The 18,940-nt window shown below is 45.8% G+C and overlaps 2 protein-coding genes across 2 annotated transcripts in view; one reads left to right on the plus strand and one right to left on the minus strand.

Annotated features, from left to right (window-relative positions):
* IRAG2 (inositol 1,4,5-triphosphate receptor associated 2) overlaps positions 1–533 on the plus strand; it is a 75,343-nt gene extending 74,810 nt beyond the window's left edge. Inside the window, exon 38 of the mRNA XM_087969155.1 lies at positions 193–533. Within this exon, the coding sequence (XP_087825281.1) occupies positions 193–436 (244 nt within the window). The 3' untranslated portion in view covers positions 437–533. The remainder of the gene's footprint in view (positions 1–192) is intronic.
* A 413-nt stretch (positions 534–946) lies between these two features.
* Positions 947–18,940, minus strand: part of DNAI7 (dynein axonemal intermediate chain 7) — a 41,065-nt gene continuing 23,071 nt past the window's right edge. Inside the window, exons 9-15 of the mRNA XM_087968818.1 lie at positions 17,193–17,310; positions 15,165–15,328; positions 13,418–13,568; positions 10,069–10,283; positions 6,372–6,542; positions 5,369–5,482; positions 947–1,363 (exon numbers count right to left, since the gene is read on the minus strand). Coding sequence (XP_087824944.1) covers positions 1,085–1,363; positions 5,369–5,482; positions 6,372–6,542; positions 10,069–10,283; positions 13,418–13,568; positions 15,165–15,328; positions 17,193–17,310 — 1,212 coding nt within the window. The 3' untranslated portion in view covers positions 947–1,084. The remainder of the gene's footprint in view (positions 1,364–5,368; positions 5,483–6,371; positions 6,543–10,068; positions 10,284–13,417; positions 13,569–15,164; positions 15,329–17,192; positions 17,311–18,940) is intronic.

Raw genomic sequence — 18,940 nt, forward strand, 5'->3', positions numbered from 1 at the left:
CCTCTGAGCAGGATAGAATAGATGTAGCAACTGTTTCCCTGGAAACATATTATTTTTCCCTGAGGAAATTTAGATTCGTGTAGTACGTGTCCACGTATTGGAGTGTGTGAATTGCCGTTGAAGGTAGACTTTGGACGAAGGAAACCCATGTCTATTTTTCTATGCTTTCCCCCGCTCCCTTCTCTTCTGCAGGTGTACGAGAGTGTCATCTTGGGCCTCCGCTCTTAAGACTTCCTTCTACGGGATTAGCAAAGCCCTCTGTGTCTCTATCGTTGCAGTTGTGCTCTTTGCCGTCCTGATAACTTTTGTCATGGGATTTTCCTTCCATCAACCTGTGGAAGCCTCTCCTCAGGGCACCGGGACTGCGTGGACCTCAGTACAGAAGTTCTTGTGGCCATACACACGTCTCCTCCACCAAGGACCACCGCCTGTATAATTAGGCAGTATTCAGAATTGATTTGTTTTTTTTTTTCCTACTGTAGGGTTTCTCCATCTTGGCAAACTCTTAAGGTGGGTGGACTTCAACTCCCAGAATTCCCCTGGCTGGCTGGGGAATTCTGGGAGTTGAAGTCCACTCTCCTTAGAGTTGGCAAGGTTGAAAAAAAAAAAAACCTTTTCTAGGGCCTGTTCAGCATGTAGTCTTAAATTGAATAATCCAGCAGGCGGATCAAGCAACCGAGTTTGATCACATTTTAAATTTCTGAATGTAGAGAAAGTGCAATTTTAATGCGCCATCTAATATTTCTGTTAATTATTTGGGACCGCAAGGTACGATTCGTTCTTTTCCGGCCAAGCAAGAAGTTCTTCTGAATGATTGCAACTATTTTGTTTTTACATTAAATGTTGTCCATCTTTCTCTTCTTTCCCCTCCCATCCCCCAAATCTCACCAAAGAGCTTATAGAAATGAAATATTTTTCTAAAAACAAATTTCAGGGCACGTAGTCTATCCATAAACAGCTAATTTATTTATTTTTTCCTTTTTTTAAAAAAAAAGAAAAGACGACCGAAGTGGGATTTCTTCCACCTCTTATTGACTGGAGTGTCTTTGAACTCAATAAAGTTCTTAAAGCAGCTTTTGGCGTGTTAGGAATATGTCAGCACCCTGGTGGCCAGGAGCATTTGGTACACGGCATCTATGAACAGGTAGTTGCTCTGTTTGACACGGTCCATTGCATCTTTGCTCCCGGTATCTTTCAGGAGATGGTAGAGCGTGGAGTGGAATTCGGAGCCTTCTGCAATGTTCTTGGAGAAAGCATTGCTCTCTTCGTCGATTGCAAGTTTCTGAGCTCTTTGGCCGTTGAACATGTAAAGTTCCCATTCTTCTTCTAGGATCTGTTCTTCATCAGTCAGATGTTCACAGGCCTGCAGTTGGGTAGGAGAAAGAAGAGGGTGGACACCTCACCAGATGCTGAAGGGGTCCCTGGTGCTCTCTGAGCTGGGTTGTTTTCTTGCAGACATTTCATTACCCAAACTAGGTAACATCATCAGTGCTAGAAGGAAGTGCAGGCTGCAGAGAGGAGGAGGAGGAGGAGGAGGTGGAGGAGGAGGAGGAGGAGGAGGGCAACGACTCTGGGGTCCTTGATGCTCTCTGGGCTTGGTTGTTTTCTTGCAGACGTTTCATTACCCAAACTAGGTAACATCATCAGTGCTAAAAGGAAGTGCAGGCTGCAGAGAGGAGGAGGAGGAGGAGGAGGAGGAGGAGGAGGAGGAGGAGGAGGAGGAGGAGGGCAACAACTCTGGGGTCCTTGATGCTCTCTGGGCTTGGTTGTTTTCTTGCAGACATTTCATTACCCAAACTAGGTAACATCATCAGTGCTAGAAGGAGGTGCAGGCTGCAGAGAGGAGGAGGAGGAGGAGGAGGAGGAGGAGGAGGAGGAGGAGGAGGAGGAGGAGGAGGAGGAGGAGGAGGAGGAGGAGGAGGAGGACAACGATTCTGGGGTCCTTGATGCTCTCTGAGCTTGGTTGTTTTCTTGAAGACATTTCATTACCCAAACTAGGTAACATCATCAGTGCTAGAAGGAGGTGCAGGCTGCAGAGAGGAGGAGGAGGAGGAGGAGGAGGAGGAGGAGGAGGAGGAGGAGGAGGAGGAGGAGGAGGAGGAGGAGGAGGACAACGATTCTGGGGTCCTTGATGCTCTCTGAGCTTGGTTGTTTTCTTGAAGACATTTAATTACCCAACTAGGTAACATCATCAGTAGTAGAAGGGAATGGGGTTTACTAAGTAGAGGAGAAAGGGAATGGGAGGAGGAGGAGGACTGTGGGGTCCTGGGGGCTCTTTGAGCTTGGGCTCCTTCCACCAGGGCTCCTTCCCTCCTAGAAGGGAGAGCTAGTACTGATGATGTGATCTAGTTTGGGAAATGAAACACCTGTTTTCTTGCAGATGTTTTATTACCCAAACTAGGTAACATCATCAGTGCTACAAGTGAATGAGGTTTGCTCTGTTTATATACAATTCAAGGGGTATTGCCTCCAATCAAGCAGTAAACAATGCCCTAATCAAGGAACTATCCATTCAGACAAACAAAAGCTATGGTTATTTTCTTGCAGACGTTTCTTTACCCAGCTAGGTAACATCATCAGTGTTAGCACTCCCTTCTAGGAGGGAAGGAGCCCTGATGGCGCAGTGGTTAGAATACACTATTGCAGGCTAACTCACTGCCAGGAATTTGGTTCCTTCAATCCCGACCGGCTCAAGGTTGACTCGGCCTACCATCCTTACGAGGTCTGTAAAATGAGGATCCAGATTGTTAGGGGCAATGTGCTGACTCTGTAAACCGCTTCGAGAGGGCTGTGAAGCCCTGTGAAGCGGTATATCAGTCTAAGTTGCGAGATCCAATCTGGGTTGGTCACCGGGACTCGAGGTTTTGTCTTCCGAGTTTTCAGACTCGTGCTGGAGCCCAACTTCTCTCTAGCCTTCATAAGTCTTAAGTGCTATTACTATTGCTTCTGATACTGATGATGTTACCTACCCTGTTTCCCCAAAAATACAACCTACCCTGAAAGTAAGTCCTAGCTTGATTTTGACCCGTGCGCCCTATATAAGCCCTACCCCCCCCAAATAAGCCCTAATTAAGATCCCGCCCACTCAGAGTGCACAGGTAAAAATTTAGTTAGGGTGTGGGTGTGGTGGAGCTGCCCTGCTACTTGACAGTTGTAGCCAGGCCTCGCACACCCCGACACCTGCCTTGCCGGGCCAGTTCTTCTGCAGTCGACAAGGCTGGCAAGGCTTTCCTGAAGGCCTCTGGAGCTGAGAACAAAGCTCCGGATCGATCCAGAGCTCTGTTATCGGCTGCAGAGGCCTTCAGGAAAGCCTTGCTAGCTGCGGAAGAAGAAGTTCCTGAAGGCCTCTGACAGCAAAAAGGAGGCCGGGGGCGACGCACACAAGTGAAGTTAATCAGTGGATGACATCCCCCGAAAATGAGACCTGGTGCCTTTTTTTGGTGGTAAAAAAACCCCCATAAGACAGGGTCTTATTTTCGGGAAAACACGGTAGTTGGTAATGAAACATCTGCAAGAAAACAACCAAGCTCCGAGCCCACCAAGGACCCCTCATTTCAACCCTGAGATACAAATATACCCCTTCAGAAGGAATTGTCAGGTTTGTTCAACTGGTTTTAAAATGGAAGAGTATAATGAGCAAAGTTGAATGTTGACATGCAAAGTTGACATGCAAAGTTGACATGCAATACACACAAACAGGCAGAGCCTTGTTTGTGTTGTTGTAGCCACCCACATGTCCTCTTGGACTCAAGGACTTAGGATCCAAGGACCCCCACATGTCATCTTAACCATGCTTTGCGGACATGCCTGGTTGCTTGACTGGCTCTATCGCTGGTTTTTGTGTTAATTTGGTTTTTTTAAAAAAAGGGGGGGCCTGGACTTTGCCAGATGTGAATGATTGGTGATATTTTGATTGGTTTCAACCTTTTGTATGCCACTCAAAGTCATGTCTATGAGAAGAAGAGTCATAAATCATTTAAATAAATGCAAATGGTCCTCGACTTACAACAGTTCATTTAGTGGCCGTTCAAAGTTACAACGGCACTGAAAAAAAGTAACCTATGACCATTTTTCACACGTACAACCATTGCAGCGTCCCCACAGTCACGGGATTGACATTTGGATACTCAACAACTGACTCACATTCATGATGGTTGCTTCACAATCGTGTCACTAGCTTAACAACTGCAGTGATTTACTTAACAAATGTGGGAAGAAAAATCGTAAACGGGGCAAGATTCACTGAACAAATGTCTCACTTAGCAACATAAATGTTGGGCTCAATTGTGGTTGTAAGTCAAGGACTACCTGTACTGACATAGTGGCGGTCCATCCCTTTCCTAGCAATTTCTATCCTGCTGCCCATTTTTTAGAAGATGTTGCTAGCAGGGGTGGGATTCAAAAATCCCAACAACTGGTTCTCCTCCAGGTTTCTGGGTGGGCGGGGCCTACCAGAACTTCTGGGAGGGCTGTTTTTCACCTTCTGCAGAGTCCGGAAGCTTCCCTTGGGCCTCTGGGAAGATGAAAACAGCCTCCCCAAGTTCCAGGGGCCCTCTGGAAGCCTGAGAGAGGCCCATTTCTGGACTTCCAGAACTTTCGAGAGGGCCGTTTTTCGCCTTCCCCAGAGTCAGGAGGCTTCCCTCGGGCCTCTGGGAAGATGAAAACAGCCTCCCTGAGTTCCGGAGGCCCTCTGGAAGCCAAAAACAGGCCCATTTCTGGACTTCCAGAACTTTCGAGAGGGCCGTTTTTCGCCTTCCCCAGAGTCAGGAGGCTTCCCTCGGGCTTCTGGGAAGATGAAAACAGCCTCCCTGAGTTCCGGAGGCCCTCTGGAAGCCAGAAACAGGCCCATTTCTGGACTTCCAGAACTTTCGAGAAGGCCGTTTTTCGCCTTCCCCAGAGTCAGGAGGCTTCCTTGGGCCTCTGGGAGCATGAAAACAGTCTCCCCGAGCTCAGGAGGCCCTCTGGAAGCCAGAAACAGGCCCATTTCTGGACTTCCGGGAGGGCCACTTTTCGCCCTTCCAGAGCCTCCGTGAGGATCCTGCACTTACCTGCATCCAAAACGAGCTGCATGGAGACTCCTGGGAGGGGCAGGGTGGATGGGGCCAGCTGGTCGGTTCAACTACCGGTTCGGCAAAGCAGGTATAAATTTAACCTCCGGTTCGCTCAAACCGGCCCAAACTGGCTGAATCCCTTCCCTGCTTGCTAGTCTTCTGATCTTGCTTCCTTGGGGGAAACAGTGGGAGAAGACACAGACGGCAAGGAGCAATGCCAGGGAGACCACGGGGACGGAGTGGGGCCTTGGGGCCTGCTCTGCTTAGATTTAAGATGGAAACTAGGCAGGGTTTCGGGTACAGCCACTCATGCCTACCTTAAAGACCAGATCGTTCTCTCCACTCTTCAGGTTCCACTTGCTCCAGCCAAAGGCAAAAGAGGTTGCAACAAGAGACATTTGCTGATAAACCATGACTTCTGCTAAGAGGGTCTGTAAAAAAGTGGATGAAAATATCTAAAGCCAATTGTGAATGAAGCTTGGCACAGGAAGAAGGCCCAACCCTGATTTCTCTCTCTTGATGCCAATCTATATTATCACCTCTGTCTCTCTCTCATCTATCTCTTATCTGTCTGTCTGTCTTTCTATCATCTATCCATCCATCCATCCATCCATCCATCCATCCATCTCTATCATATATCATTTGTCTATATCATCTATCGTCTATCACAAGGGTCTTCAAACTTGACAGCTTTAAGACTTGTGGACTTCAACTCCTAGAATCCTGAGTTAACATGACTGGAGGAAGAATTCTGGGAGTTGAAGTCCACAAGTCTTAAAGCTGTCAAGTTTGAAGACCCCTAGTCTATCACGTCTATCTGATTAGGTGGGATGGATAGATGGATGGATGAAAAGATGTGAAGATGATTTATCTATCATCTAACAATCATCTGATAGCTAGCTAGATAATGGTAGAGATTAGATATAGAGAGATAGATAGATAGATAGATAGATAGATAGATAGATAGATAGAGATAGATAGATAGATAGATAGATAGATAGATAGATAGATAGATAGATAGATAGATAGACAGCTGAAAATGATCTAATTATCTAGATTATGCAGAGTCCACAAGTCTTAAATTTGCACTCCTGGTGCAGGTGAAGGACTTGAGGACTTAAGACATTTCCATGCTAGAGACTTCCATGTTGGCTGAGGAATTCTGGGAGTTGAAGTCCACAAGTCTTAAAGTTGCCAAGGTTGGACACTCCTGCCCTAAACCATGGTAGACAAACCCGAATGGCTGCATTCACACATTCTTTACCCAAACAGGGCACATGAACTGAGGAAGAGACAGAAAATGATTTCCCGGCTGCTTACTTTCTTGTTCACGCTGACATATTTTGTGGAGTATTCCGCGGGGAAGATGTTCATGCCGGCTTTCTTCAGCACCATCAGGAGGGACATGGGCGTCATCCATTTTTCTCTCAGCCCCATAAGCAGGTCAGAATCTTCCACTGTAGCCACAGAGTAGATCATGCACTGATTGTCCTGCCTCAGAAAAACAGAAGACCCCCTAAACAGCCGTTTCGTTCTTTCCTGAGAGGTGAGCAAATATACGTCCACAACTTGAGGCAAAAAATTTCTGTTGCTAAGCAAGGTGGATATTAAACCAGTCATTCTGCAACCTCTTTTCACCAGAGTTGTTAAGCGAATCACTGCAGTCATTAAGTGAATTGTGCAGTTGTTAAGCAAATCTGGATCCCCCCATTGACCTTACTTACCAGAAGTCGGTTGGGGAGGTTACAAATGGCAACCACCTGACCCCAGGAAAGTGCGACTGTCACAAATACCAGTTGCCAGGCCCTCCAATTTTGATCCCATGATCGTGGGGAGCTGCAACGGTCATAAGTGTGGGTCATAAGTCACTTTTTTTCAGTGCCACTGAATGCTTGAATAGTTACTAACTGAATGGTTGGAAGCAGGGGTGGGATGTTGCCGGTATAACAACCGGTTCAGTGATCGTGTGCTTTGCGCGCGCATGCGTGTGAACAGCAGTGCAAAAATCCTTACCTGCTATGTTACTTTGGGGGAGAAAAACAGCCGAGGAGCGGCAATACGCTCTTTTGTGCTCACATGATGGCCAGAGCGAACTAGTTCGCTCCCAGCTGATTGTTCTGACCCAGGCTTCGTCAAACATAATGAAACACAAATTTGTTTTAAAAGCAAAACCTATTTTATTGCAATGCTGGGAATTACTTGCATTCCCAGCCAGAACTAATCTTAAAACAGTTCCCCAAGATAAGCACATGCCTTTCAGTGCTGTGGAATGCTGCCAAAAAACAGAAGTATCCAATTAATTATAACAGAAACCAACCGGAAGTACCAGAAAAAAAACAACCAGAGTACACAGAGCTTCAAGGAGGACTCTGAATCTATCAAACTACTTTGCTTCCTGCAAAGCTTTTGTCATTGAGGGCTGACTTTTATCCCTTATGGGAGGGGCAATCCCCTCCCAGCCTTACTCCCAAGTCACCCCTTCTGCTTCAGCTGCTCTCGCCTTCTAGAAGCTCTACGCATACACGCGCACTGGGAACAGGCTCCCCTGGGTCCTCTGCTTCGCTGCTGCCAGACTCCAAAGGCAGCATCCCACTCCCAGATGGTCCTGGCTCCATCCCTGCATTGGACGCAGGACCCTCGTCCAAGTCCTCTCCAGACTCCCTGACTTCCTCACTGTCTGACTCCGCTGCCGTCTGCACCGGCTGCCTGCAAACCACAACACTGATCTTCGGAGCTAGGGGGTTCGCTCAAACCAGTCCAAACTGGCAGAATCCCACCCCTGGTTGTAAGTCAAAAACTACTGTGCTCTGAACAGCTAGAGCATTTGCCAAATCCATATAAAATGAAGCAAAGTGTGTGAAATAAGTTGTATAAACCATAGGGGGGGGGGGGGGGGGGGGGGGGGGGGGGGGGGGGGGGGGGGGGTGGTTTTGGGGGGGGGGGGGGGGGGGGTTTGGGGGGGGGGGGGGGGGGGGGGTGTTGGGGGGGGTTGGGGGGTTTTTGGTTTTGGGGGGGTTTTTTGGGGGGGGGGGGGGGGGGGGGGTTTTTTTTTTGGGGGGGGGTGGGGGGGGGGGGGGGGGGGGGGGGGTGGGGGGGTTTTGGGGGGGGGGGGGGGTGGTTGTTGAGAACCATCCAGAAATATGAAATCACATTAGAGCTTCCTCAGCTCAACTTTAATTCCCCATTTAAGGCAAAAACATTCACTTCTCTATTTTTTTAAAAAAATGCAATTTGTTTTGCTCTTTCAAAAACCATTTCAACCACTTCTGTTTTATCTGAAACCTGCTTTAACTGCTTCCCAGATAACTCCAGTAGTAATATGGGATCGTTCACAGTTAGAGCAATTAATCAGTGGAACAACCGGCCTCCAGAAGTTGTGGGTGCTACAACACTGGAAGTTTTGAAGAAGAGATTGGACAGCCATTTGTGTGAAATGGTAGGTTGTTTCCTATCTGAACAGGGGGTTGGACTAGAAGACCTCCAAGGTCCCTTCCAACTCTGTTATTCTGTTATCTTGAGTTTCACAGATCACCCCAATATCCTTGCCCAAACTGGTGTGTGATTGCAGCTACACGTAGCCCTCGACTTACAACCATGATTGGGCCCAAAATTTATGTTGCTAAGTGAGACATTGGCTAAGCAAATTTTTGCCCCATTTTTACGACCTTTCTTGCCATGGTTGTTAAAGTAAAGCACTGAGTTTAAGTTAGCAACGCATGGGTTATAAGTGAATCTGGCCTCCCCGATGATTTGACTGGTCAGAAATCCGCAAAAGATCGCATGACCCCTAGGACACTGGAACCGTCATAAATGTGAGTCAGTTGCCAAGCTTCTGAATTTTGATCTTGTAGCCACGGGGACGCCGCAACAGTCATAAGGGTGAAAGAAGACCATAAGTCACTTTTTTCAGTGCTGTTGTAACTTTGAATGGTCACTGAATAAGCTCTTGCAAGTTGAGAACTACCTATACTCAACACCACAGACTGTTGTGACTCGGAGGTTTGAGCCTGCTCTGTTAGAAGACACAGACTTGAGCCATGAGGAAGAGGAGGATTTGGCCTTGAGGTTTGAGCCTGCTTTGCTGGAGGATTTGGAATTGCCTTCCTCCCCAGGACCTTCCTCCCTGGTTGTGCCTCAGGTGTCGGCAGATAATCAGGAGAGCCTAGCGGAGCCTCTGGCTGAGGATCAAACTGAGGAATGTTGGTTTGATGTGAGGCAAAGACGCAGGCATGGGCGTGAGATGCAACGTAGAAGGAAAGGACAAATCAGGGACTGAGATGAGAGACTGACACGCCCCTCGGGGAATAAAAGTGGGAGTGTTAGCTCTGGATTCTCGTTCGGGACAACTTGTTAATTTGGGATAGAAGCTTCTGCATTTTTCCTGTGTGTGGCTTCGGCTTTTGATTTATGCTTCCTTATCAGACTTGGCAGACAGATGGCGTGAGACTGCCAAGAATGTTTTTGGATTAAGGAAGTTAACCCTGTAGTTACCGGACTTGCCTGCTTATTTGTTTTTCAGTTGGAAGTTTGGACTTATTACTTTGTTTGTCCAGGTGAGACATAACAACAGACAGGGGTGGGATTCAGCCGGTTCGCACCGGTTTGGGACAACCAGATGTTAAATTGACATCTGGTTCGCTGAACTGGTAATTGAACCAACCGGTTGGCCCCAACCCTCCTGCCCCGCCCCTCCCAGGAGTCTCCATGTGGCCCATTTTTGATGCAAGTAAGTGCAGGGTCTGCGCAGAGGCTCTGGGGGTGTGTGTGAAAAACGAGCTTTCCGGAAGTCCCAAAACGGGCCTGTTTCCGGCTTCTGGAGGGCCTCTGGACCGTGGGCGAGGCTGTTTTCACCCTCCCAGAGGCTCGAGGGAAGCCTCTGGACCCCGAGGGAGGTGAAAAACACCCCTCCCAGAAGGTCCGGTAGGCCATGCCCACCCAGCAACCGGGCAGCGAACCGGTTGCTGAGGCGTTTTAATCCCAGCCCTGATCCCATATCTGTCGGTTGTCTTCCACGTACCTTGATGTGGATCTGGACTTCGGCAAAAGTGGTGAGGATGGTAAAAATAGCTTTGTCGGGGCCTACAGGCTGGAGCTCCCAGGCTTGATACGGCATGTTAAGGTGAGCATCCTGAAGGAAGGTGACGGTGAAGAAGCCGTTCATTCTAAAGGAGATCTCCTTCTCTTTCATGTTGTAGATCACCTCCCCGATGTCGTCGGTTCTCCAGTGTTTCTCTTGGACAGGGGAGAAAAGAAAGATATCTTGTGCCACACAGCTATTGAAATTTGTTAGATAACTTATTTCCAATGGACTTCATGCTTCATCATAACCGAGTTGGAAGGGACCCCGGAGGTCTTCTAGTCCAGCCCCCGGCTCAAGCAGGAAACCCTATACTGTTTCAGATAAATGGCTGTCCAGTCTCCTCTTAAAAGTCTCCAATGTTGGAGAATTCACAACTTCTGTAGGCAAGTTGTTCCACTGGTTAATTGTTCTGTCAGGAAATTTCTCCTTAGCTCTAAGTTATTTCTCTCCTTGATTAGTTTCCATCCATTAGAATAGAATAAAATGGAATGGAATGGAATGGAATAGAATAGAATAGAATAGAATAGAATAGAATAGAATAGAATAGAATAGAATAGAATAGAAGGAAGGAAGGAAGGGAATGGAATGGGAATGGGAATGGAATAGAATAGAATAGAATAGAATAGAATAGAATAGAATAGAATAGAATAGAATAGAATAGAATAGAATAGAATAGAATAGAATAGAATGGAATGGAACGGAAAGAACGGAACGGAACGGAACGGAACGGAACGGAACGGAACGGAATGGAATGGAATAGAATAGAATAGAATAGAATAGAATAGAATAGAATAGAATAGAATAGAATAGAAGAATAGAACAGAACAGAACAGAACAGAACAGATGTAGGGTAGGGTGAAGGGGAGGGGAGGGGAGGGGAGAGGAGAGGAGAGAGGAGAGGAGAGAAAGCTGGAAGGGACCTTGGAGGTCTTCTAGTCCAGCCTCCTGCTCAATCAGGAGAACCTATACTATTAGTCTAGTCCAGGTCTGTCAAACTCCTGGCCTATGTCATGTGCTGGCCATGCCCGGTTTAGCAAAGGGGGAGAAAGTCCTGATATGTCACATGACGACGCTGTGACAATGTGAGTTTGACACCCTTGGTCTAATCTTTTCTTAAAAGTGTCCAGTGATGAAGCACCCACAACTTCTGGAGTCAAGCTGTTCCACTGGTTAATTGTCCTGTCAGGAAGTTTCTCCTTAATTCCAGGTTGCTTCTCTCCTTGATTAATTTTCATCCACTGCTTCTTGTCCTGCCTTCAGGTGCTTTGTAGGTTGACTCCCTTTTCTTTGTGGCAGCCTGTTCTGACCAAGGCTTCCTGAGACACCAATAAACACATGTTAAATCCAAAAACCCTTTTATTTTAGTTCAACGGCTGTGAATTATTGTCATTCACAGCCCGTAATGAGTCTCAACCAGTTATAAATAGTCCCATGGAAGTCTGCCAAAGTCCTTCGGGAGAAGTCTAATAAGTACGCACCTTTATCTTTCTTGAAGTGCTGCCAACGACTAAAGTATCTATTAGTCTTTCAAAATCAAACAAAGTCCAAAGTCCACACAGAGCTTCAAGGTTTAATCTGAACAGAGCGAACAACGTTGCTTCCTGCAAAGGTTCCTGTCCCTTTGCATTTCCTTTATATCTTAGGGGAGGAGCAATCACCTCCAAGTCTTACTATCCCATTGCCCCTTTTGTCTAACTGCTCTTGCCTTCTGGCAGCTCTGCGCACACACGAATTGGGTACAGGCTCCCCTTGTTCCTCTGCCTTGCTGCTGTCAGATTCTGGAGGCTGTACATCTATGTACGGTTTGTCTGTCTTTATCTATCTATCCATTCCATGCATCTATGTATCTATGTATCTATCTATCTATCTATCTATCTATCTATCTATCTATCTATCTATCTATCTGTCATGTATCTTTCTATTACCTATCTTATCTATCATCTATCTTTCTATCTACCACCTATCTATTAATCCATCCATTCCATCCATTAATCCATCTCTGTCTATCTGTCTCTATCTATCATCTATCTATCTATCTATCTATCTATCTATCTATCTATCTATCTATCTATCTATCTATCTATATCTATCTATCTATCTATCTATCTATCTATCTATCTATCTATCTATCTATCTTTAATCTATCTTTCTGTCGTCTATCTTTCTATCATCTATCTATCTATCTATCTATCTTTCGGACGTCTATCTTTCTATTATCTATCTATCTAAATATCTATCTAAATATCTATCTATCTATCATCTATCTATCTTTCTATCTATCTTTCATCTATCTTTCTGTCGTCTATCTTTCTATTATCTATCTATCTATCATCTATCTTTCTGTCATCTATCTTTCTATTACCTATCTATATTTCATCTATCTTTCTGTTGTCTATCTTTCTATTATCTATCTATCTATCTATCTATCTATCTATCTATCTATCTATCTATCTATCTATCTATCTATCTATCTATCTATCTATCTTTCCAACTATCCATCTACCCATCTATCCATACATCTATCTATCTATCTATCTATCTATCTATCTATCTATCTATCTACTGCCATCGATCTTTCTATTATCATCCATCTATCCATCTATATCATCGTCAATACTATCTATATATGCATTGTACATCTGTGTACAGTCTCTCTCTCTCTCTCCCTCTCTCCCTCCCTCCCTCTCTCTCTCTCTTCCATTTATCTTACTATCTTATTATCTTTCTATCTTTCATCTTTCATCTTTCTTTCTTTCTTTTTTTATTATATTTTTTATTTAGAGAAATAATAAAGAAAATAATGGCTTGTGCAGAATCAGATAAGTTAACCTTAGAAATGAAAAATAAGGGGGAATCAGGTTACTATGAAACATGGAATAAGTTTTTATCAGTGGCTACAAAAAAGAAGGGAAGGCCGGAGGGGGGGAGGGGGAAATAGAATGAATAGAACCAAAAAGCAAATACTTTATCAATAATATGAAAGTTAGTGGTTTAGCAATATCTTTGTATATATGGTATATGTAATGCCAAAACGGTAGCACCGTTGTATACTTACGGTTGTAAGCAACTGGTTCATATTTATGACGGTTGCAGTGTCCTGGGGTTACGTGATCCCCTTTTGCGACCTTCTGACAAGCAAAGCCAATGGGGGAGCCACTTAACAACGGTGTCACTAACTTAACAATTTGCAGTGTTTTGCTTCGCAACTGTGGGGGGCCACTAGCCCAGGAAAGCGGACTTTAGAATCTAGCTAAGTCTTGCAGCAGTTGTTAGAGGTGTACCGTACCTTGATTATCCCATCTTGCTATCAGCGGTTCTTCAAAATAGACGACAGAATCAGAAAGATGGATCGTGATTCCCACAGTCACAGCTGAGTTGTCTTCAGATTCCTCGCAGGTCGCCGTATAGGGGTAAGTCTCTAATCCTGTATCCAAGACCTTCCAAGTAAGGAATGAAGAAAACGTAGCTGTGTTATAGAAATAACTCCACTCGTACCTCTTCTTGATTCTAAACCAGGGGTGTCGAACTCGATGTCATCAGGGTTGGGTTTGACCTTGGGAGGGGGTGTGGCTTATCCAGGAAGGGTGTCATCAGCTTTACGTCACTCGTGTTGGGGGAGCCTGTGGGGGTCCAAGTGCTCTGCCAGCGAAAACTATGGACCATGGCCCACTACCAGGCCCCGGGCTGTTCAAAACTGAGCCGCAGGAGAAATGGGCAAGTGTGCATGTGTGAAGTTCCACTCGCATGTACAAAGAGCTCTTGTACTCACACACGAAGCTCCATTCACGTGCATGCAGCTTCATGTGCAAGGGCCCTCCACTCACACAAATAGAGCTTTGCACGCAAGCGCCCTTCGCTCAGGTGAGTGGAACTTCACGTGCAAATATAAGGACCTGCCACTCGCATGAGTGGAGGTTTGTATGCGAGTGCAAGCATCCTACACTCACCCACAGGGCTTCATTTGTGCATGTGGAGGGAACACGCCGCTTACACAAATGGAGTTGCGCATCTGTGCACATGCCTGCCACTCACATGCCCCCTGGAGCGCTGGGCTAGCACATTCCTCTCCAGAGCTATTCCCCATTGTATGACTGTTTATTCTCTTGTAATCCCTTTTTCTCCTAAGGCAGGACATAAAAATATATTAATTTTAGAGGTCCCAAATTTTAAAAGTTGATATGTTTAAAGTGCTTATCTGAGTTGAAGAAACCACAACATGTTTCTTGCTCAGTTGCCTAGCTAAGAGTTTCCTGTTCAGTGTGGTCAAACTTCCCTGTCTCGATAGAATACCTAACATTATACGCGCAAGGGCTAATCTAAGACATCACAAAAGTGAGACTTAATTGTTAAAGTCTCAAAGCGGGGAATAAGGCAGGACATAAAAATATATTAATTTTAGAGAAATAATGATACAAGTTTTATAGATAGTGAAATATGTGGTATTAGCAAAGAGAAAGAACAAGGAAGTGTGAAAAGCCAAACCACAAGCTAGAAAGTTTAGTTATATTTCTGTGTTTTGCCCCTTTCTGAAGAAGTATATAGGCATGTGCTGTTCTATAAGAAGTTTGTTCAGAAGTGACTCTCACTAAAATACTCTGAACCTGTTTGCGCAAATAAAACCAACTTATTTTTGGATTCCAAGGTCTGAGTCTCTTAATTTCCTGCAACACTCCAAGGACCATAAATACAAATACCTAACTGTCAGTGTGTCTTCCTTTCTCCCCCTATTCTATTGTATTGTCCTCTTTCCCAATTCCAGTGTCCTTCTTTGTACGTTCAGGTATCTAGTAACCCCATCCATACTGGGGCTGACAGGGGCTTTGTACACAACCCTTAAATCTCGGACAATATAAGTTGATCTGGTCTAATGTGTAGGTCAAATGAAGCTTTATTTCTTTGATGAAAGCACCCAATATGCTTTCTCTCCTTTTTTTGCTAAAAGAAAGTGGGGGGGGGAATCAAATTTGGGAAGGAGAGACCCTGTGGCAAGCAATCCCTTTTCTCCGCCCCTCCCTCTTTAAGAGGAACATTACTTCCACGATGGTCCATCCCTTGACTTGCTTGGCTTGAGGTGGGAGCTTCAGCAAATCGCAATAGTAGACGCCTCCCACTGTCATGAACTGGTGCAAATCCACCGTGTAATCTTCGAGGATGTCCAACTCGCTGATATCGAAGAGCCGCAGGGCTGAAACGTGAGCTGGAAAAGGACAGACAGAGGGGAGGTCTGAGCTTCTCTGTAATTCTAAATTGCCAGCAACGCCTCATTTCAGCCAAAAGAGCAGCGGAAAAGCCAGGTGACCGTTCTCCTTGCCAAGGCCTGGCAGCCTCTCAAATGGATTGGCCACAGTACCCGAAGATGCTGCTATGTTTGCCTTTTGGGCCAATGAAGAAGGCGCTTGCAACGTCCCAGGGGCTTATTATTCACTTGTTTGTTTGTTTATTTCCCCTGACTTTGTTATTTTTATAAACCCCTCAAGGCTGCACATACATCTAATGCTCCTTCCTCCCCACCAGTTTCCCCACAACAACCCGATGAGTTAGGATGAGCTGAGAGAGAACGACTGGCCCAAAGTCGCCAAGCCAACTTCCATCTCTCAAGCAGGACTGGAACTCGCCTCCTCCTGGTGATTGGCTCAAAGTCACCTTGTCAGCATGCTAGGCAGGACGAACTTCCTGGTGATTGGCTCAATCACCCTGTCAGCTTTCATGCCTAAGGCAGGAGTAGAACTCGCCTCCTCCTGGTGATTGGCTCAAAGTCACTTAGTCAGCTTCCATGCCTAAGGCAGGACTAAAACTCGCCACTTCCTGGTGATTGACTCAAAGGCACCTAGTCAGCTTTCATGCCTAAGGCAGGACTAAAACTCGCCACTTCCTGGTGATTGACTCAAAGGCACCTAGTCAGCTTTCATGCCTAAGGCAGGACTAGAACTTGCCACTTCCTGGTGATTGACTCAAAGGGCACCTAGTCAGCTTTCATGCCTAAGGCAGGACTAGAACGCCACTTCCTAAGGCAGGACTAAAACTCGCCACCTCCTGGTGATTGGCTCAGGCACCTAGTCAGCTTTCATGCCTAAGGCAGGACTAGAACTCGCCACCTCCTGGTGATTGGCTCAAAGTCACCTTGTCAGCTTTCATGCCTAAGGCAGGACTAAAACTCACCACTTCCTGGTGATTGACTCAAGGGCACCTAGTCAGCTTTCATGCCTAAGGCAGGACTAGAACTCACCTCCTCCTCCTCCTGATAATTGGCTCAAAGTCAGCTTTCATGCCTAAGGCAGGACTAGAACTTGCTGCCTCCTGGTGATTGACTCAAAGGCACCTAGTCAGCTTTCATGCCTAAGGCAGGACTAGAACTTGCCACCTCTTGGTGATTGGCTCAAAGTCACCTTGTCAGCTTTCATGCCTAAGGCAGGACTAAAACTCACCACTTCCTGGTGATTGACTCAAGGGCACCTAGTCAGCTTTCATGCCTAAGGCAGGACTAGAACCGCCTCCTCCTCCTGATAATTGGCTCAAAGTCAGCTTTCATGCCTAAGGCAGGACTAGAACTTGCTGCCTCCTGGTGATTGGCTCAAGGGCACCTGGTCAGCTTTCATGCCTAAGGCAGAACTAGAACTCGCCGCCTCCTGGTGATTGTCCCAAAGTCACCTGGCATACCTAAAGCTGGACTAGTCTGAATTCTAGCCAGGTGCCTTCACCCCTAGACTAAACTGGCTCTTGCTTGTCAGTGCTCTCCTGGTACCAAGATTTGGCTGAGAGCTTATTCTCCCACAGCCCAAGAAAACAGCCGGATACAAGATCGATCTAAGTTTCATTACTAAAACAAAAGACAAATGGAACGGGGGCTTACCGGAGCTTTCAGCTCACCGCACAACTTGGGTAGGAGAAAAAGGCACAATCGCTGGAACTGGGATTGCCAAGTGAAGCAATCGTGTCATATTTGTTTGGGGTTCCTTACGACCGTGTCGCTTCACGGTGGCATTCCCGGTCCCAGTTACCCTCGTTAAACAACAAGGACTCGTCATAAAGGGACGCCGTTATTCAGAGTGGGACCACTTTACCTCTGGAGGTGGAGTGAAGGAAAAAGGAGCTTTTGTTGTAATGATCTTCTCTACTTCCAGAGCCCCGGGAGCTGCTGCTCCTTCTTCTTTCCGAATAACTGAAGACATCGCTGAAGGTCTATAAAGGAGGAGAAGGCAATTGGCCTGGAACAAGTGCTGGCCAGTTGAATGACATTTATAAATCACTTTTGGAGGCTGTGGACTCTCCTCTGATTAACCAAATATTAAAATCACTCAAAATGGCAAAATCAGAAAGGAGTTCAACCATGCTGTTCAAGACCTCTTTTTAAGAAGAGAGTAGACAGTCACTTATCTGAAATGGTGTAGGTTCTCCTGCTTGATCAGGGGCCTGGACTAGAAGACCTCTAAGGTCCCTTCCACCTATTCTAGTCTAGCATCTTCTCTTCTCTTCTCTTCTCTTCTCTTCTCTTCTCTTCTCTTCTCTTCTCTCTTCTCTCTACGCTATGCTACGCTACACTACGCTATTCTATTCTTATTCTATTGCCTGTTCTATTCCATATTCTATTCTATTCTATTATTTTCTGCATTTCTATTCTATTCTTTAATTCTAATTCTATTCATTAATATATATTTGCTTGTAAGCAAATAGAACCCAGGTCTTCTGCTCGCTTATCCAAAAAGATGATAAACTGCTTAAAACCTATCATCCTATTGGATAAGAACCAAGAGGATCAATGGGTGGAAGAGGTCAAAAGAGTCAAGATGGCGGTTGCAACTGTGTGAACGAAGCCCAGCCCTCTTTCTACGCAAGCATTGGGCAGTTGCAGCCGCCATCTTGACTCTTTTGACCCATCTTTGTAGATTCCTCGATAAGAACGGGCTATCCAGGTAAGAACTTGAGTTGTGCCCATTCGTTTAGCAGCAACGTTCAAAGATACAATTGCGCTGAAAACAATGAACGTATGACTGGGCCTCAAAGTTCTGGCCATCGCAGTGTCCCTGCAGTTCAGGTGATAAAAATCCAGAGCTGTCCCTGTGTAGAAAGTCAGCCCCCACCCTCCTAGAAAATGATATATTTTGGGGGGATATTATAAAGGCAGGATAGAATATTCCCCCTTAACAGAGAAATGGGGAAAAAAAGTCTTAAGGAAGGACAGAAATCTCTTTTGATTTAAACATATCTTTTCCTTTAAGAATTTTGCTGTTGTGCCCTAAATTTCTCTTTTGCTTGACCAGTTTGCAACGCATACCCAAGGAGGGAATGTTGCAAGTCCTTGCAACGTAACCCACAATGGAATTGCATCCACATCAGTCAGGGGTGGGATTCTACCAGGTCGCACCTATTTGCTAGAACCGGTTGTTAACATTCTAAGCAGTTCGGAGAACCAGCTGTTAGAAGAAATAACTGACCTAATCCTGTAAGGAAGGAAACATTCTGGTGTTGCTTAAAGAAACTGCCTCTCCGTTAACCCTTATTACGTTCTTGGCAGGACTAGACTTCCTGTCTCAGGAACCTCTCTGGAGTTTTTTTCCCCTCCTTTGCTGGTACTTTTTGTGTGGAGTGACCATTCAAAGTTACAATGGCACTGAAAAAAGTGACTTATGACCATTTTTCACATTTACGACTGTTGCAGCGTCCCCACAGTCATGAGAGGCCAGGTGAGGAGATGCATGCCTCGATGTGAGTGCTATTGAGTTGGCCACGCCCAGCCAGTCACATGACCACCAAGCTACACCCACCAACTAAGCCACGCCCACAGAACCAGTTGTTAAAAATTTGAATCCAA

This window comes from Notechis scutatus, chromosome 6 (assembly GCF_049901735.1).
Source record: "Notechis scutatus isolate UNSWTSFEM ecotype Mainland chromosome 6, rNotScu1.2, whole genome shotgun sequence".
In the NCBI taxonomy this organism is placed as follows: domain Eukaryota; kingdom Metazoa; phylum Chordata; class Lepidosauria; order Squamata; family Elapidae; genus Notechis; species Notechis scutatus.